This window comes from Cajanus cajan, chromosome 1 (assembly GCF_000230855.2).
Source record: "Cajanus cajan strain Asha chromosome 1, NIPB_CcT2T_4, whole genome shotgun sequence".
In the NCBI taxonomy this organism is placed as follows: domain Eukaryota; kingdom Viridiplantae; phylum Streptophyta; class Magnoliopsida; order Fabales; family Fabaceae; genus Cajanus; species Cajanus cajan.
Window position 1 is genome coordinate 67,806,632 of NC_138517.1, and position 21,491 is coordinate 67,828,122.

Genomic DNA, 21,491 nt, shown 5'->3' on the forward strand with positions numbered 1-21,491 from the left:
TATCAACAATATCTGTAACATATCCATAATATCTATAACAATATAAATATATATATATATATATATATATATATATATATATATATATTTAAAGGTGTTAAAAATTATCAATATTTGTTGAATCAAATAATATTTGTTAGAAAAGAATGACTCAATCCAAGAGGGGGGTGAATTGGATTTATTGATACTTTAAAATTTATCAGAGTTTAAGAATCTTAATTTTTTTAAAACTTTTCTAAAACCAATTTCCAATGAAGTATATATGGGAATGACTCTTATATGATTTGTTGATTATTCTTTATTGAATCAGTTTAAAAATAAATTAACATGTAGTGCTTATGTTCCAATTTAAACCATTTTAATCACACAAGTATATTGATCATAAGCAACCATTTTAACATCCAAGTAAAGATTGTTTAATGTAAAAGATAAGGGTGAGAGAAGAATGCAAAGTGATTTATCCTAGTTCAGTCACTCCACATGTGACCTACATCCAGTCCTCAATCATAACCTGATCAAGATTTGTTCTACTATCTTAATGAAGAAGTTTAACAAGCATACCACACACGCACACACTTCTACACAAAAGATAGACCCTTTCTTGCACCCAAGAAAGTACTTCCTGTTGAAACCCACTACAAGAACTCCTTACTATTAAGTCAGACGAAGCGCATTCGCAATTCTCACTAAGGTTTTGAATATGACAAATATAATACATATTGTTATTCCTAACATGTGCCTTAGTGTTTCAGATGGATAACAATAAGTTCAGGCAAAAATAAAGGACGAAGTATGATCAAGCATAATCGAATTGAACAAGACATCAAACGATAGCAAAGCTAGTATCAAGACTAAGGTTGATCCAGGCCTAAATAATATACAAGATAAGATGAATCTATCAGCAGAAGCCTAAGGGATCAGATGTAAGACCAAAATAGGTATCATATGAGACTAAGTCAAGAACGGGACAAAAGTTGGCCAAATATCAACATAGAGTTGCAAAATCATCAAACAGAGCCTAACGAACAAGCAGACGAAGTCATCACTCTCATAATCAGACGTAAAGGGTAGTCAAGACCAGACGAAGAATCATGTATCCATACGTAGTCAAAAAATAATGAAGCACGTCTGAAGTCCACTAATCACATTGAGTGAAATCATACAAGAAACATAAAAGGACATCAAACCTGAATACAGAAAGAAGAAAAATAGGCAAGCGTGGATTCACAAGTCAAAGTTGCGTGAGTCAGAGAAATGACACATACTTTTCAGAAAAGGACAACACCTCAGCAGCTAAACTGATAAGAAAAGTACAAATATACCTAGATCATGATTGAAGTCAGACATTGAAGTAATCAACTACACAAAAGGACTTCACGAATACAAGCAAACATTTAATGCAAGATCAAATGCATTAAATGAAAAGATTTACATAGCCATGAACAAGCCTCCATCTGCAACGACTTGAAGCTATGCTCCAACAGGAAAATTTGAATTCAAACAACGGGCAAATTTATCATCTGGCTATAAGTATCAAGGCAAAGAAGAAGAAGAGTAGAGAATAAAGAAGTAGAGAAAAAAGAGCAATAAGAAAAAGAAAGCGAAAGAGCATAAGGTACATTTCTTCTTAAAGCATTTCTTGTATATCTGTGTAAAAACTAAGATAACTTATCTTAGTGAGTGTTGCTAATAGTCTATCCTCTCTACGAGAGTAAACAAACACTTAGACATTTATTCCTGTAAAACTAAGGTTACACACCTTAGTGAGTGTAGAAACTATCCTATCCTCTCTATGAGAGTTGCAAACACACTCAACACTTTCATGTGCTGTAAAGCCTGAAGAGGCAAGAAGAAAGAATACTTGTGAACCAAAAGTGGTTTGGAAATACTAGCGCTAGTGAGTGAAGCTAGCGGGCTAGAAGTGGTCAAGAATACTTGGAGAACCAGAAGTGGTTTAGAATACTAGCGTCGACAAGTGAGGTTGACGAGCCAGAAGTGGTTGAGAATAGTTGTAGTCCTCTATGATTAGTGGAACCCTTCAGTTGAAGGAGACTAGACGTAGCTCAGATTGAGTGAACCAGTATAAACACCTGTGCATACCTTTTTCTATTTTTCAAATGCTACTTACTTCGTCTTTCATCTACTTTCATTTCAACAAACTGTTAGACGAAAACACACTTGCTCATTTTGATTAAGAAACAATTCTTTTTATCTAGACGATAAAGTGTTTTAGACGGAAAACAAACTTACTCAACTTGTTTCTTGAAGTAGACAATCAATTTTATTAGACGTAAAAAGCTTTCTAGTCAGACAAGCCTGCATAAGCTTTCAACAGTGATTGAACATTCTATTTATTAAAAGAAAAAGGAGTATCTTTACAAAGCAATTTTGAAAAATCTTCCTTCGAACACTCACACAAACATTCAACCCCCCTTCTGAGTGTATTTCTGCTAACTTTAGTTGGTATCAGAGCTTGACCCCTTGGGTTGAGCATCTAACACTACAGGGGTAACGATCATGGAAAACGAAGGACAAGCCGTGAACTGCCCACCCTTCTTCAGAGGGACAAAATATGACTACTGAAAACAAAGAATGATTGCATTCTTTGATGCATGTCATATAGACATGTGGGACGTCGTTGAGCAAGGAAACTACATCCCACTAGATCAAGTTGGTAGAGAGATACCCAAAGCATATTGGAGTGAAGAGCAAAAACAAAGATTTGTGCTAAACTCCAAAGTACGTAACGCACTCATGTGTGCTCTATCTAAGGAAGAGTACACTAAAGTTCACAGCTTTAAAAGTGCCAAACAGATATGGAACACCCTAGCTCTGACCTACGAAGGGTCCCTAGAGGTAAAGTGCAATAGGCTAAGCTTGTTGGCACGTAAGTATGAACTCTTTGAGATGGAAGAAAGTGAATCTATACAAACTATGTTTGGAAGATTCCAAACCATTGTTAATGAACTTTCCTTCCTAGGTAGAACTTATGATAACTTTGATCATATTGACAAAGTACTTCAAAGTTTACCCAGGAAATGGAGACCACAGGTTACTACTTTGAGAGCATCCAAGAATCTGGAAAAGTTCTCCCTGGAGGAACTCATTGGACTTGTAGACCCCTAAAATTGTCCGGGTCGGAAATAAAGCTTGAAGACTCTCGAAGACTGAAGGAAGATCAGCCAGAAGGACTCCTGGAAGGCCCTAGGAGGGTTCTCTGTAGGTCTAGAGGTCTTAGAATAGCTCAAAATAAGGAAGTGGAGGGAATGAAGCCCAATACGGCCGTACTGAACTTAATACGGCCGTATTGAAGCTTCAATACGGCCGCAGTGAACTCAATACGGCGTATTGAAGTTTCTGAAACTTCAATACGGTCGTACTGAAATCAATACGGCCGTATTGAAGCTTCAATACAGCCGTATTGAACTCAATACGGCCGTATTGAAATTTCTGAATTTCAATACGGCCGTATTGAACTCAATACGGCCGTATTGAAGTTCAAAAATTTCAATACGGCCGTATTGCTCCTGTAAGCCGTATTGCGCCTATTCCCTATAAATATGACGTCAATTGGACGTCATTCCACACTTTTGGAGATAGTTTTAACCCTCTCCTTGAGTATTCTGGGGTTTTTGAGCAGTGTTCTGCCCTAGAAATCACTCGGAGAGTTGATCCGACAAAGTTTTTGAGCCCCGAGCCATTTTGCTTGAGGATCAAACCTAGTCGAAGGGAAATCCTCCGGATTTCCATAGTTAAAAGTTTTTAGGAAGGAGCGAGCGAGCTTGTAGAGCGAGGGAACGCCAAAAAGCTTTCCCAGTTTTACTCAATATATAAAAGCACGCTTCAAGAGGTTTCTTCTTAAATCCTTCCTTTTACTGCTTTCTGTGTGCATATTTAAACTGTCATCATGTAGATAATTAATAATCGCTTATAATAAATAGGGGTAATTTAGTAATTTTACGCTGTTATTTTAGAAAATAATCTGTCATAGGGAACCCGAAAGGGGCGCTGTGGGGTGCTAACACCTTCCCCACGCGTAACCGACTCCCTTACCCGACTCTGGTTGTAATGGCCAAAGTTGATTTATAAAATCAATTGCCTTATCCCTTTTTCCAATGTTTTGAGTAAAACATTGGTGGCGACTCCACGAACCCTCCTTTTGCGAAAACCACTAATCCATGGAGGGTCCCGCTTGGGATTAATATGGATTGGTGAATCATTTAATAAAATTGCTCGTTTGACAAGGTCTCAGTTTGAGAATACGTCATTCTAGCAATCCATATTTTTAAATAATTAAACGAGTCCAACCATCCTTCGCGAATGCCGAAAGCCCGTTTGGGCCGGTGGCGACAGATGGCGACTCCACTGGGGAAGCTTCGAGAGTCAGTCCCATTTAGTGACAGATTGTTTTTAACAAATAATAGTTAAAAAATTACTTCGTTACCCCTTGCTTGTATGATAACATAATTTATTATATGGCTTTAAATAACTGTTGTATGTTTAAATTTCGCAATTGTTTGAAATACAAACTGTACACAAACCTTTGCACACAACAGTTCCCTCTATACCCGGGGGCATGAGTGATTAACCATAGGGAGTGGATGTTAGTACGGCCGGTTGTCGAATGGGTCTATAGGTGCCCGTAGACCGTTGTCGGAAAACATCACTCAAGGTGATAACCATGAACTTGAGTCCGACGGTGCGTTGGAGCTTTCTATCGACCTACGATGAGAGGAATTGGGTCCCTATAATGGGGGCACCTTGGGGGCCTCAGACCGGTGAGAACAGTTAGATCCACCTTGAATATGCACTTTTCTGCAGGATACCCCTACCTCGTGATTCGCTCGTGACTGTTCGTGGATGAGTGAATTGTTTGTGCATTTTTATGTGACATTGTATGAGCATACATTGCACCTTTTAAACATACAACATTCCTTTTAAAATAAAAAGAATAAATAGAAATAAAGATCTTCTAGTACATGGTGTTAACATCTACCTTCATCACATTCATATAGGTAGTTTCCCTTTTCACCCAAAAAAAAATAATAATAATAATACAAAAGAAAAATACCCAAAGAAAAAAAGAAAAATACGTATTTATCCAAACCAAGTAATATCATGCATCATTTTAGGAACATCCCAAAAACATGATAATGCTTAGTTGAATAAACACTATGCATGCATATTCACCACCATCATCTCATTACATGCATTTTATTGTAGATCATGGAGGGATCTAGGGGAATGCAAGGGCAATTGAAGAAAGTGGACTTCTTATTGTACCGTGCCGAGAGGTTGGATCACCTCTGTACCTTGATGCCAAGAGAGGCTCGTTTAGAGTTCGAAAAATCTTATGGACGAGTCCTTGACTTGATGAAGATTTGTGTGGATCCAGCTTTTCTGAGAGCCTTGGTCCATTTCTGGAGTCTCGATCTGCACTGTTTTGAATTCCCCCAGTTTGACTTAGTTCCTACTCTCGAGGAGTACGAACTCATGCTTCGATGGCCCAAATCAACAGGGGTCTATATTTTCCATGGAAATCATGTGGTCGTAGAGAGAGTTGCCACTCAAGTCAAACTACCACCACGATTATCTGCTTTAGTGGGGAACGGCAGTATCAAGGGTTGGAAGCTTGCTATGATTGAAAACCACCTTTCTTCTTTGGCTGATGAGGGAGATTGGTTAGCTTTCAACAAGACTCTAGCGTTAGCCGTGTTTGGGATGATCCTATTCCCCTTTCACGCTAACACAGTGGACCATGCTGCTATGGACGCCTTCTTCGCTTGGGACGTACATATGAAGAGTCCCGTGCCTGCCATTCTTGCCGACACCTTGCTTTCTGTCAGATTATCTCAACAGAAGCAAGGGAAAACTATCCGATGCTGTACCTCCTTGTTGTATGTGTGGGGCATCACACACTTTTATGCCTCTAGTCATATGGGGACTTTGCCCGATCCTTTGAGAAGTTTTTCGAAGATCCCCGTACGCCGCCGGTATGCTTCCGAGTGGAAGGAAGAGATGGAACAGTGGAGTATTGAGCACTTCACGTGGGTTTGTCCTTGGTTCCGTCCAAGCAATGTATTGACAAGATGCGGCAATTATCCAAGCATACCATTAATGGGCCTCAGAGGTTGCATAGCTTATTCACCTAGATTGGCTATGGGGCAACTCATGAGGACTCAAATTGTTCCTACCAAAGAGGAGCTTGGAGGGTTGTGTTTCTTCTTTGATTCCGAACATCAGAGGGATATGCACGCTGTCATTAGAGCGTGGGAGAAACCAATCTATGAGGGAGATCGAGAGCTTGGAAAGCCTCGGGTATCCGCCTCCACCGACTACGAGATATGGAGGAACGAGAGAGGGGTGTCTCAACCATCCACCTCTTGCGCAACCGCAACCACAAGGAGGTTAATGCAAGAACAAGTCGACGCCTTGACCAAAAAGCTGGAAATTATGGGAGCTCAAATGAGAGTTCTTGAAGAGAAAAATGAAGAATCCAGTTTTACTATTGATGGTCTTCAAAGGCAATGCAAGAAGAAAGACCACGAGATAGAGCGGCTCAAGGATGAGTGTGCTAACCTCAATGAGGAGACTACTCGGGTATCCAAAATGCCAAAGGTTGAACCGAGTAGTCAACTCCAAGAAGTCAACACAAAGATAGCACACCTTGAAGCCGAACATGCAAGGCAGGCACAGTTGATCAAGAACATGCAAGACGATCTGCTCTTGACTCGATCCGACGCACAACAATGGCGGGAAGTTGCTCAACAACAAACCGCAAACCTTTCTGATTTCCGCAAAAAGGAAAGGGAGGGACTAGCACAAATGGCTAGACTCCGAGAGGAGAAGGATCGAGCCGAAGACGAGCTTAACGAACTGCAGGCCATGATCAACTATCACACTCAAAAGGCGAAGGACGCTCAGAAAAGTAGTGATGATATGAGCCAAGCCGTCCATATGCAAGTTGAAGCAATAGCACGCCATGTGGAGGAAGCCGAAGACGAATGGAGAAGAAAAATGAACCCGCCTGTGGGTTTTTATCGGCTTTTCTCATATTGTAAAAAATTGCTTCAAAGCATTGTATGATAAGTTGTACACTTTCTATGATCAATGAAATCAAGTTTTGTGATTTATGAAATCTCTCAATGGCCTTTGCATTTCATAGTCATTCATTTGCATTTATCTCTCCCGGTAATTTAATAATAAATATTAATAAAAAGAAAGAAATAATCGATGCGTATGTTCAGAATGGATCGCACGCCATTGGTCATTAAATGCAAACCAACAACTGCACCAAGCAAGCACACGGCGACTCCGTTGTTGGTAATCAAGACAGACGAAAGGGAAGGTCCGACACCGTTAAGGATCATCGCTCCAAGGCCTTTCCCCTACAAAACAAATAAGGCTGTGCCATGGATATATGACGTCCATTCTTCTGCCGACAGCGATATCTCCAACATCGCTGGACTTGGGGGCATGACTAGGAGTGGCAGGATCTACTCTCCCGAAGATCTGCACGATAAAGCTCCCAAGAATAAAGGAAAAGAAAAGGAGAAAACCGAGGAAGATAGAGAATCCGAGGAGGAGACTGATGAGCTGTTAAAATTCATCAAACAAAGCGAGTACTCCATTGTGGATCAACTTCACAAGACACCAGCAAAGATCACTTTGTTGTCGTTGATCCTAAGCTCCGAACCGCATCAGCAAGCTCTGTTGAAAGTCTTGAACGAGGCGTATGTATCACACACCATATCCCAAGACAAATTTGAGGGGATTGTTAGTCACATCACGGCTAATGATCACCTCACCTTCACAGATGAAGAGATCCCCACCGAGGGACCGCACCATAACAAGCCCTTGCACATCTCTGTAAAGTGCAAGGAGTATCACATCGCGAAGGTCTTGGTGGATAATGGATCTTCCTTGAACGTAATGCCAAAAAGAACGTTCGATCAGATGGCAATCAAGGGAGTCCAAATGCGCCCAAGCAACATGATCGTTCGAGCTTTCGACGGCTCTAAAAGAGAAGTGGTGGGAGAAGTCAGTCTTCCAATCCAAATCGGACCCACTATCTTTAACGTCGAATTTCAAATAATGGACATTACTCCTGCATACAGCTGTCTCCTCGGCCGACCTTGGATTCATGATGCGAAAGCTGTACCCTCTACGCTCCACCAGAAAGTCAAGTTCATAGTAGGTGACAAACTGGTGACCGTGCAAGCTGAAGATGACATACTCATCAGCAAGCCATCCACCATACCTTATGTGGATGCAGCAGAGGAAGCTTTGGAAACCGCCTTCCAAGCATTGGAAATTGCCAATGTTGAAACGTTTCCCCGAGAAATGAAGAAGGTAGCTCATATGCTCACAAAGAACGGATACTTGCCAGGACAAGGATTAGGCAAGTACTCCCAAGGAATCCCGGAGCTACCCATTATCAAGGACAATCCGGGGAAACAAGGGTTAGGATACAACCCTATTAAAGATCAAAGAACGAAGAGGAATCAAGATCCTTCTCGACGTTCTTTAAGCCAGATCTTTAGGAAGGCTGGTTCACAAACGTCAAGGCCAGCTGTCGTCATCAAGTGTCCTTTTCCTTCTAATAGGGATGTGTAAATTCAGTGACTATTAGAGATCACTCCTCGGGGACAGCCCGACCCCCGAGCCTCGATAGGGCACATGTTTCCATCATGATTATAATAAAATCATTCTTCATTAATTCTTTATTGCTTCTTTTCTTGCTTGCAATAAAATTCTAAACCACGTCATTTAACCCTGTTTGAATAAACATAAGTGAGGTTAAAATCATCTTAATAATCAATAAACCCGCATCATTTTTATGTGGAAATGTGCATGATAGCTTGGAGCACCTTTTCTTGGCCTCAATAAGTGCCATCATGGATAAAGAAATCCTAAAGACAAAAAGCTCGGCAGGAAACCCAAAAAGGGGACTGCGCAAAAATAAGAGCAAAAGACCCGCTAGGAATCCCACAGAAGGGTGACCTAGGCAAAAATTAGGGTTACAAAATAATGAACAAAGACAAAAGCCCGCTAAGACATCACAAATAGGTGTTTTAGGCAAAAGTTAGGGCCGTCAAAAAAAAAAGAAGAAAAAACAAAATAAATCCATGATGGTACCATCAATTGAATTCAACAAGGGGCTCAAGAAAAGCTATCCAAGTTGTCAAAGCACAATCATTAATAACAAAGATGTGCTTAACTTCATAAGTGTTTAATCGAACAAACCTAAACACAATAAGCCTACCATTGGCCAGCCATTCTTACAAAATCCATTTTTCAAAAATAAAACAATCCCCTCTAAAACACAAACTTTTGAAAATATATCTTTTCCTTCTTTTCTCTCTTGTCCCAACGATTTTTGAATAATCTAGTGGAAACATGGAGATATAGTGGTCAATAGGAGGGTTGACACATCTTCTAAAGAAAGGGAAGAATCATTTGGTTGATGACACCAAAATCAAATATGCATCATTCCTCGGTAACAGAAATCGGCAGAGCACAGTCCGTCTGGAGGAATGGCAAAATCCAAACACAAAAATGCATCGGTTAATTCTTTTGAAAATCAAATAGAATTAGGTGCATCATACTGCATACATGCATACAGATGATAGGTGTACTGGAAGATCACTTATTCTCTGTTTATTGAAAAAACAAAAAAACAAAAAACAAAAAATATATAAACCTCAGAAAAAACAATGCGCCCGTACCATGTTCAGTACACCCGTACTAAAATTGGGGTTATGAACAAATTTTTAACTCAAACATGGGCGTACTGAAATGGATGCGGCTGTATTGGCCATAAAGAAATTTTCAAAGACCTCGTCATGAGGCAACCACATAAAATAGAAAAATAGAAAAATTGCTTGTGTATGACAGCAGCAAACAAAATGCAAAGATTCAGAAAATCAACAGCGTCATACAGAATAACTGAGCCTGGAGAGGCTTGCCGAAAGAATACTCTCAGAATAACTGAGCCTGGAGAGGCTTGCCGAAAGAATACTCTCAGAATAACTGAGCCTGGAGAGGCTTGCCGAAAGAATACTCTCAGAATAACTGAGCCTGGAGAGGCTTGCCGAAAGAATACTCTCAGAATAACTGAGCCTGGAGAGGCTTGCCGAAAGAATACTCTCAGAATAACTGAGCCTGGAGAGGCTCGCCGAAATAATACTCTCTCAAAATAATTGAGCCTGGAGAGGCTCGCCGAAATAATACTCTCTCATAATAACTGAGACATTTCTGTACAGAAAAAGCCAAAAAATGACAAAAAAGGCAAAAATACAGAAAAAGCCAAAAAATGACAAAAAAGGCAAAAATACAGAAAAAGCCAAAAAAAATGACAAAAAAGGCAAACATACAGAAAAAGTCAAAAGTCGACAAAAAAAAAAAAAAAAAAAAAAAAAAAAAAGACAAAGATTTCACATCTTTCAGAATAACTGAGCCTGGAGAGGCTCGCCGAAATAATACTCTCAAAATAACTGAGCCTGGAGAGGCTTGCTGAAATAATACTCTTTCAGAATAATTGAGCCTGGAGAGGCTTGCAGAAATAATACTCTCAGAATAATTGAGCCTGGAGAGGCTTGCTGAAATAATACTCTTTCAGAATAATTGAGCCTGGAGAGGCTTGCAGAAATAATACTTCCTCAGAATAACTGAGCCTGGAGAGGCTCGCAGAAATAATACTCCCCAGAGAAACCTCAACTCAAGCTCACGGGCCAAATTTCCCAGCGAGAGCTATCAAAGCAAGATCATCAAAATCCCCAATGGAAGTACGATCTCCCAAGCAGAATATCCAAGTCAAAGGACTTAAACTTCCTCAGTGAAGATAGCTCTCCAGCTCAAGCGTTGAGTGAGGCTAAGCCTGCAGAGGCTTCCTAAATAATACTCTGGGATACATAAGATCCCTAAATCCCCAGTCGCCTACTCAGAGGCACCCCTTCAAGAAAAATCACAAAAAGATCAATAACCATTCCCCAAGAGGAATCCGGCACTCAGCCGAACACTGAACATCAAGATAATTCGCCTACTCAGAGGCACTCTTCCAAAAAAGGAAAAAAATATATCAATAAATATTCCCCAAACGGAATGTGGCATCCAGCCAAGCACCGAACATCAAGATTATCTGCCTAACAGAAGAGGCCAGTCAAGAAATGAATGACAGAATTCCCTAGTGGATAATAGCCTACACAGAGGCTACAAAATCAAAAAATTGAAAAGAGTCACCCGAATAAGGACAACCGGGATACTCCACCAACGTCAAAGGACGTCAGCCAAACATAAGGCATCGCTCAACTCAAAGAGAGAGCATCTGTGTCCACACCCCAAGGACTCAGAAATTCCCCATGGGTACCAACAATGCAATGCAAGTTGGGGCACAGGAACCTATGAATGACTGCACATCCCCTAGACGGATCCCTGCGTTATCCAGCCCTCAGCGGCACAAAATCAGAAAAACTGTCGAAGCAGCATAGTGGACTGTGGAGACAAAAATCATCTCAAATCCCTGGAGAGGGTAAACTCGCATTGCCGAAGTGATCAGAAGACACAGACGCAGTCCCTGGAGAGGGTAAACTCAGCTGCCGATGTTAAGACGCAGTCCCTGGAGAGGGTAAACTCAGCTGCCGATGTTAAGACGCAGTCCCTGGAGAGGTTAAACTCAGCTGCCGATGTTAAGACGCAGTCCCTGGAGAGGGTAAACTCAACTGCTGAATGTTAAGAGGCAGGACCTGGAGAGGATAAACTCACACTGCTGAATGTTAAGAGGCAGGACCTGGAGAGGGTAAACTCACGCTGCTGAATGTTAAGAGGCAGGACCTGGAGAGGGTAAACTCACACTGCTGAATGTTAAGAGGCAGGACCTGGAGAGGGTAAACTCACACTGCTGAATGTTAAGAGGCAGGACCTGGAGAGGGTAAACTCACACTGCTGAATGTTAAGAGGCAGGACCTGGAGAGGGTAAACTCACACTGCTGAATGTTAAGAGGCAGGACCTGAAGAGGGTAAACTTAGCTACCGAGGTTGTCAGGAGCGCCGAGGTATGCAACAACCTGGAGAGGTTACTCAACAATTTTCCACCGGAAGACGCTACAAGTCAGAAGGTCGGCGCATCACCCGGACAATTGGGTCAACTCCTTTACTTGTCAGCCGGTACACCAAAAGACCGTTTGACTAAGTAAAGCGGGGGCAGCTGTAGACCCCTAAAATTGTCCGGGTCGGAAATAAAGCTTGAAGACTCTCGAAGACTGAAGGAAGATCAGCCAGAAGGACTCCTGGAAGGCCCTAGGAGGGTTCTCTGTAGGTCTAGAGGTCTTAGAATAGCTCAAAATAAGGAAGTGGAGGGAATGAAGCCCAATACGGCCGTACTGAACTTAATACGGCCGTATTGAAGCTTCAATACGGCCGCAGTGAACTCAATACGGCGTATTGAAGTTTCTGAAACTTCAATACGGCCGTACTGAAATCAATACGGCCGTATTGAAGCTTCAATACAGCCGTATTGAACTCAATACGGCCGTATTGAAATTTCTGAATTTCAATACGGCCGTATTGAACTCAATACGGCCGTATTGAAGTTCAAAAATTTCAATACGGCCGTATTGCTCCTGTAGGCCGTATTGCGCCTATTCCCTATAAATATGACGTCAATTGGACGTCATTCCACACTTTTGGAGATAGTTTTAACCCTCTCATTGAGTATTCTGGGGTTTTTGAGCAGTGTTCTGCCCTAGAAATCACTCGGAGAGTTGATCCGACAAAGTTTTTGAGCCCCGAGCCATTTTGCTTGAGGATCAAACCTAGTCGAAGGGAAATCCTCCGGATTTCCATAGTTAAAAGTTTTTAGGAAGGAGCGAGCGAGCTTGTAGAGCGAGGGAACGCCAAAAAGCTTTCCCAGTTTTACTCAATATATAAAAGCACGCTTCAAGAGGTTTCTTCTTAAATCCTTCCTTTTACTGCTTTCTGTGTGCATATTTAAACTGTCATCATGTAGATAATTAATAATCGCTTATAATAAATAGGGGTAATTTAGTAATTTTACACTGTTATTTTAGAAAATAATCTGTCATAGGGAACCCGAAAGGGGCGCTGTGGGGTGCTAACACCTTCCCCACGCGTAACCGACTCCCTTACCCGACTCTGGTTGTAATGGCCAAAGTTGATTTATAAAATCAATTGTCTTATCCCTTTTTCCAATGTTTTGAGTAAAACATTGGTGGCGACTCCACGAACCCTCCTTTTGCGAAAACCACTAATCCATGGAGGGTCCCGCTTGGGATTAATATGGATTGGTGAATCATTTAATAAAATTGCTCGTTTGACAAGGTCTCAGTTTGAGAATACGTCATTCTAGCAATCCATATTTTTAAATAATTAAACGAGTCCAACCATCCTTCGCGAATGCCGAAAGCCCGTTTGGGCCGGTGGCGACAGGACTACTTAAGGTTCATGAGTTAGAGTTGCAACAAGACGATGTTGGGAGAAAACAAAAGTCTATTACATTAAATGTGCAAAAGACAAAATCTACACCATTCTCCTCAAAAGCTCTAAAGGCAGATGATATGTCTGATGAAAGCTACAGTGAAGGGACCTGCGACACAGACGATGAAATATCTTTCCTATCAAGGATGATTCATTCAATAATGAAGAAAAATGGAGGAATACGATGGAGAAAATACAGCAGAACTCCTAGAGAAAGGGAACAACCATTGTGCTATGAGTGTAAGAAACCTGAACATTACAAAAAAGAATGTCCAGAACTCGAAAAAGAAAAAGAAAAGGAAAAAAAAAGAGAAGAAGAAGTTGGTCTCCTACAAAAAGAAGAAAGCCATGATGGCCATCTAGGAGGACCTCGTCACAACGTCATCTGAAGATGACGAAGAAGCAAATATCTGTCTTATGGCAGACCCAGACTCATTATCAGAATCTGATAATGAGGAGGTAACTAAATATGACTTTAAAATTCTTGAGCATGCATACAATCAACTTCTACCAGATTCAGCAAAAATCTCTACTGCATATAAAGATCAAAAGACAAAAATTTTTGAACTAGTTGAAGAAAACCATTTACTGAAAAATGAAAATGCAAAAATCTTAGAAAAGACAAAAAAAGGTTTCTCAAATTCAAAAGAAGTAATAAAGCTTAACAAAGAGATTGATCTATTGAAATCAGACCTATCAAAATTCACACTAGGAACCAAAAATCTTGAGAATCTTTTAAAACTAACCAGGAGTGGGAAAGATAGATCAGGACTAGGATATGTTGAATCTGATTCAGAAATTAAAATAGGAACATAAACATCTTCTTCGTATGGAAAGAACGAATATTTTACGTCCAAGTGTAGTCACATGCATAAGAAGAGGGATTCCAAAACCTCTAGTGCTAACACTCATGGACCCAAATCCATTTGGGTACCAAAGAATGAAATAGTGTCTATTATAAATATGTTCAACAAGAACAAAAAATGTCCAGTCATGGTACTTGGACAGTGGCTTCTCACGACACATGATGGGCGAAAGGTCTATATTTCTGGACCTCAAGTCCAAGAAAGGAGGGCAAGTAACATTTGGAGGAGGACAGAAAGGACATATCATTGGAATAGGTAAAATAGGTATCAACTCCTCTATTTCCATTGATAATGTTCTGTATGTTAAAGGATTAACGCATATTCTACTAAGCATAAGTCAATTGTGTGATAGTGTTTATGAGGTATCCTTCAACAAAAATAAATGTATTGTTAGTCAACCTGATTCATCCGTATTATTTACAGCTAACAGATGCAACAACTTGTATAAAATAATGCTTAACGAACTAGAAAATCAAAAAATGTTGATTGTCTAGTTTCATATGAAAATCAGTGAATCTAGCACAAGAAACTTGGTCATGCAAGCCAGAGATTAATCTCAAAGCTGAAAAAGCATAACCTCGTAAGAGGACTACCAAATCTTGTGCATCAAACAAATAGTGTATGTGAAGCATGTCAAAAGGGGAAACAAATTAAAAGTTCATTTCAAAGTAAAAATCATGTTTCCACCTCAAGACCTCTTGAACTACTCCACATAAACTTATTCGACCCTACTAGGACAGCATCTGTAAGTGGTAAAAGATATGGATTGATCATTGTGGATGACTACACTAGATGGACATGGCTGTTGTTCATAACTCACAAGGATGAGTCTTTTAAGGTATTCCATGTATTCTGTAAAAGAGTTCAAAATGAAAAAAGGAACATCAATTACTTCTATTAGAAGTGATCATGGGGGAGAATTTGAAAATGAACAATTTCAAGAATTTTGTGAAGAAAATGGAATAAAACACAATTTTTCAATACCTAGAACTCCACAACAAAATGGGATTGTAGAAAGAAATAATCGCTCTTTACTAGAAATGGCAAGAACTCTATTAAATAATTTTCCACTCGCAAACATTTTTGGGCAGAAGTAGTTAATACTTCCTGCTATGTTCAAAATAGAATATATATTAGGCCTTTATTGAAAAAGACTCCCTATGAATTGTGGAAGGGACGAGCACCCAACATATCATATTTTCATCCGTTTGGATGCAAATGCTTTATTTTGAATACCAAAGATAATCTAGGAAAATTTGACTAAAAAACCGACGAGGGCATCCTACTTGGATATTCTAAAAGGTTGAGAGCCTATAGGGTATTCAACAACATAACTAAAATTGTTGAGGAAACCATTCACGTTAAATTTGATGAAAATAAGCCTGAAAAAGAAATATCAAAGCTGGGCAATTTCTTCGAGAACATGCAGGTGAACAATGACTAGACAAAAAAGCCCGAGTCTAGAGAAAAAATGACTCAACAAGACGAAAGAGAGGAAAGAGAACCAATCAATCGCAACTGGCAGATGAAAGCTCATCACCTAGAAGAACAAATCATTGGAGAAGCAAAGGATGCAGTAAAAACTAGAAGTTTGTTCAGAACACAAGCACAAATTGCACTACTATCCCAAGCTGAGCCAAGAACCATGAACGAAGCCTTGTTAGACGAAAGCTGGGTTCAGGCCATGCAAGAAGAGTTAAGTCAATTATAGAAGAATGACCTCTGTAAACTTGTTCTAATGCCCGAGGACAAGATGATCATAAGAACAAAATGGGTATACAAAAATAAATTGGACGAATTAGGGAATGTGGTAAGGAACAAAGCAAGGTTAGTTGCAAAAGGGTACTCTCAGCAGGAAGGTATAGATTTTACTAAAACCTTTGCACCTGTTGCTAGAATAAAGGCCATTAGAATTTTACTTGCCTTTGCTGCATGTACCGGCATGAAATTATATCATATGGATGTTAAAAGTGCATTTTTAAATGGAACAATCTTGAAAGAGGTTTATGTGAGTCAACCTCCTGGTTTTGAAAACAAACTATTATCATCTCATGTTTTCAAACTAAACAAAGCTTTGTATGGATTAAAATAGGCACCACGTGCGTGGTATGAAAAATTAAGCTCTTTTCTAAAAAATAATAATTTTATAAGAGGCAAAATCGATAACACTTTGTTTAGAAAAGAAATAAAGGATAATTTCATAATAGTTCAAATCTACGTAGACAACATAATATTTGGTGCTACTAATGAAAATCTTTGCCAAGAGTTTTATAAGCTTATGCAGGATGAATTTGAAATGAGCATGATGGGAGAACTAAAGTTCTTTTTAGGACTTCAAATCGTCCAATCAGACGAAGGAATCAAAATTCATCAAACGAAATATACAAAAGAATTACTACAAAAGTTTAAGATGGAAGATGCAAAACCAACGAAGACACCGATGCATCCTTCAACTACTCTTGGTCTGGACGAAGATTCACTAGACGTTGAAAGCATGATGTATTGAGGAATGGTTAAGTCTCTATTGTACCTAACAATGTCAAGACCAGACATCATGTTTAGCGTCTGTATCTGTGCCAGGTTTCAAGTACGACCTAAGGAGGTACACTTACAAGCTGTTAAAAGAATCTTAAGATATCTTAAAGGAACAGCTAACCTAGGCACCAACTTCTATAGAAGCCTGAATTTTCCCTTCTAGGATATTGTGATACAGATTATACAGGAGACAAATGGGAGAGAAAAAGCACTAGCGGAAGATGTCATTTCCTTGGTCGCTGCTTGGTTTCATGGACTAGCAAAAGGCAAAGCACGATTGCCTTATCAACCTGCGAAGCTGAGTATGTTGTCATAGGACAGTGTCTTACGCAACTACTTTGGATCAAACATCAACTGGAAGACTACGACATTCATGAAAGTAGTATTCTTGTACTCTGTGATAACACTGCTGCAATTAACATTTTTAAAAATCTTGTTTTACATTCTAGGACTAAGCATATAGAAATTAAACATCATTTCATTAGAGATCATGTGCAAAAAGGAACGTTTGAACTGATTTATGTTAAGACTAAAGAACAACTAGCTGATATCTTCACCAAACCCCTTCAAGAAGATAGATATGTCTGGTTTCAAGATAGGCTATGAATGGAGTTGATAGATGATCAATAGTATATTGCACTTGCCCTCTTCCTTTTTGATGATTACAAAGGGGGAGAAAGAACACACAAAAAATCTATCAACTGAAAAGGTCACTATGTAAGGGGGAGAGCATAGCCTAAGGGGGAGGAACCTTAGAACTCTAAGAAAACGAACATAAAAACCCTTACATTACATATACATGATATTTGCTTGCTCTGTGTCTGCTACAAAATGCTTGATATGTATGAATGATATATCCAAAAATGAACTTGAAAGATTATATTTGTCATCATCAAAAAGTGGGAGATTGTTAAGTTAGATGAAGCGCAGTCGCAATTCCCACCGAGGTTTTGAATATGACAAATATAATACATATTTTTATTCCTAACATGTGCATTAGTGTTTAAGATGGATAACAATAAGTTCAGGAAAAAATAAAGGACGAAGTATGATCAAGCATAATTGAATTGAACAAGACATCAGACGATAGCAAAGCTAGTATCAAGACTAAGGTTGATCCAGGCCTAAATCAAATACAAGATAAGACGAATCTATCAGCTGAAGCCTGAGGGATCAAATGTAAGACCAAAACAGGCATCATATGAGACTAAGTCAAGAATGGGACGAAAGTTGGCCAAACATCAACATAGAGATGCAAAATCATCAGATAGAGCCTAACGAACAAGCAGACGAAGTCATCACTCTCATAATCAGACGTAAAGAGTAGTCAAGATCAGACGAAGATAGGGATGGCAACGGGGCGGGACGGGTACGGGTTTTATGATACCCGTCCCCGTCCCCGCAAGTAAAACTCATCCCCATCCCCGTCCCCATACCCGTCGGGTATGGATTTTCATCCCCATCCCCGTCCCCGTCGGATATCGGGTATACCCGTACCCGTACCCGTACCCGTACCGTCAATTTTTTTATTTTTTATTATTTTTTTAAAAATAATATTTTTAAATTATTTTTTTTTATTATATTATAATAATAATTAGGTTATTTTTTTATCTCACATTATAATAAATAATCATACATAAAAAAATATTAAATTTTTTTAATATAATTAAATTAAAAGTGAATATTAAATTAAAAATGAGAACGGGGACGGGGACGGGTACGGGTACGGGGCGGGTAAGTACATACCCGTACCCGTACCCGTACCCGATTCAATATATCGGGTTTTACCCGTACCCGTACCCGGTCAAACCGGGTATTCCCCGTCAAAGTCGGGACGGGTTCGGGTATTACCCACGGGTACGGGTATATTTGTCATCCCTAGACGAAGAATCATGTATCCAGACGCAGTCGAAAAATAATGAAGCACGTTTGAAGTCCACTAATCACATTGAGTGAAATCATACAAGAAACACAAAAAGACATCAAACCTGAATACAGAAAGAAGAAAAATAGGAAAGCGTGGATTCACAAGTCAAAGTTGTGTGAGTCAGAGAAAGGACACCTACTTTTCAGAAAAAGACAGCACCTCAATAGCTAAACTGATGTGAAAAGTACAAATATGTCTAGATCATGATTGAAGTCAGACATTGAAGTAATCAACTACACAGAAGGACTTCACGAATACAAGCAAACATTTAATGCAAGATCAAATGCATTAAATGAAAAGATTTACATAGCCATGAACAAGCCTCCATCTGCAACGACTTGAAGCTATGCTCCAACAGGAAAATTTGAATTCAAACAACGGGCAAATTTATCATCTGTCTATAAGTATCAAGGAAAAGAAGAAGAAGAGTAGAGAATAAAGAAGTAGAGAAAAAAGAGCAATAAGAAAAAGAAAGCGACAGAGCATAAGGTACATTTCTTCTTAAAGCATTTACTGTATATCTGTGTAAAAACTAAGGGGGGTGTATTGGTTTAGGATTTCGTAGGATTTTAAAAGACTTTTTTTGAGTAAAAAAGTCCATTGGTATTCAATCAGGATTTTATGTCACTTAAAAACAATCCAGTGGTATTCAATCCGGATTTTCAAGATTTTTTAAAGAGTCCATTAAAATCCACTGGTATTCATTTGAGATTTTTTACAACTTAAAAACAATCCATTGGTATTCAAAAATATTAGGATTTTAAAGGATTGTTGTGTGAGAGGAATTTTGAAGGACTTTCTAGTGTTATCTATAAATACCAGATTCATAAAACAATCCCATCCAAACCCATCGGATTTTGAATACTTGTTTGAAGTGATTTTTCAAGTGTTTCAAGAATTTTCAAGTGAGTTTTTCATCTTTTTTTTTTCTATGCTCTTGTCTTCTCCATTTTTTCTTTACTAATAATACTACACTATTGCTCATTGCTCATATATAATATTGTAGTACTGTTTTCATCTTATTCTCCTATTTTGTGAAACTCTGATATGTAAATGATAGTGTCATTGACTTGCTCTATTTTTCTGTTCGTTCTCTTTAATTGACTTGCTTTATTTTATTCTATGTAGTTGAATTTGTTCTTTATATAACACAAAATAATGCTTGAAATTTCAACTTTTAAGTGGTAATTTTTTTTATAACACAAGTCAAGAAAAGAAAAAGGTGAAAGATGAAATTAATATCATAATCTCTACAATATATATATATATATATATATATATAAATAAGATGAATTTGTTAGGGTTTCTGTGAGTAGAATGAGATGAAAATGAATCTTAGTTGGGGGAAGAACCCTCTCAGCATAAAAACTGCAAACTCTCTCCTTCCCTTAAATTTGTTACTCTTATCTCTTCTCCTTTTATGACTCAACAATTATTTTATTTTTTTTACTATGAATTTTTCTTTTTATTTTTATATTGTGAAATTAAGATTTTTTTATATTTAAAAAAAAAAAGAAAATTAACATAAGACATTGCAGTATCTAATTTTTTAGAGTTTAGGATTTATGCATTCATTAGCTTATTTTTTAAAAAAGGAAATATTGTTAAAATATTTGTTAGAATAATTTACATTTATAAATATCGTTAAAAGTTATCATATAATTAATATATAACTAAAATAATATATATATATATATATATATATATATATATATATATTCTCTATATCTAAATACTTCCGTTTATATAAAAAAATTATATATCTAAATATTTTCTCAGTATCGAATATACTGATTTTTTTTATATAAAAAATTATCTTATGTTTCTATATTTTCGTTACATTTTTTTATAATGATTGAGGTATTTGATCCATTTGGATAACCAAGATATATTCGATCTTGTATGATTGGTGTGCTTCTAAAAATAATAATATAATTTTATTGATTTTGTCTCTTATCCATAATTATTTATATAACTAGTTTTCAACATATATTGTTTTAGTAATTCAAATGGGAGATTCACAAGGAAATAATAAAGAAAAAGGAAAAGAGAAAGAAAACTATGAAGCTTGAACCAAGGAGGATTCCGATGAATTGTTACGATTGATAGTGGATGCTATAAAACGAGGATAGGATATTATGGAGAATTATTATTATTATTTATCTAGACATTATTTTTTTTTATATTATTTTTGTCTTTGACTCTTTTTAAATTTGAATGTATGAAATTTTTTTTAAATCTTATCAAATGTTAAAACTCCTCAAAATCCCACAGAATCCATTAAAATCCTGATTTAAAAGTCTTGTAGAATCCATTAAAATCCTGATTTTAAGTCTTGTAGAATCCTGCAAAATCTTAAAAGTCATGAAAATCCTGCAAAATCTTTTAAAATCCGCAAGATTTTTTTTCACTAAAAAAGTCCTTTAAAATCCTAATCCAATACACCCCCCTAAGATAACTTATCTTAGTGAGTGTTGCTAATAGTTTATCCTCTCTACGAGAGTAAACAAACACTTAGACACTTATTCCTGTAAAACTAAGGTTACACACCTTAGTGAGTGTAGAAACTATCCTATCCTCTCTATGAGAGTTGCAAACACACTCAACACTTTCATGTGCTGTAAAGCCTGAAGAGGCAAGAAGAAAGAATACTTGCGAACCAGAAGTGG

At 38.2% G+C, this 21,491-nt stretch overlaps 1 protein-coding gene across 1 annotated transcript; it reads left to right on the top strand.

The window, feature by feature from the left end:
* Positions 1–2,625: 2,625 nt before the first annotated feature.
* LOC145955419 (uncharacterized) lies at positions 2,626–3,126 on the top strand. Its single transcript, XM_083070067.1, has one exon. It carries the CDS (start codon positions 2,626–2,628, stop codon positions 3,124–3,126), a length of 501 nt encoding a protein of 166 aa, XP_082926193.1.
* The last annotated feature ends 18,365 nt before the right edge of the window (positions 3,127–21,491 follow it).

What these genes read in the sequence shown, in the direction of transcription:
- LOC145955419 (XM_083070067.1), top strand. Translation starts at nt 2,626, where the DNA reads ATGTGGGACGTCGTTGAGCAAGGAAACTACATCCCACTAGATCAAGTT.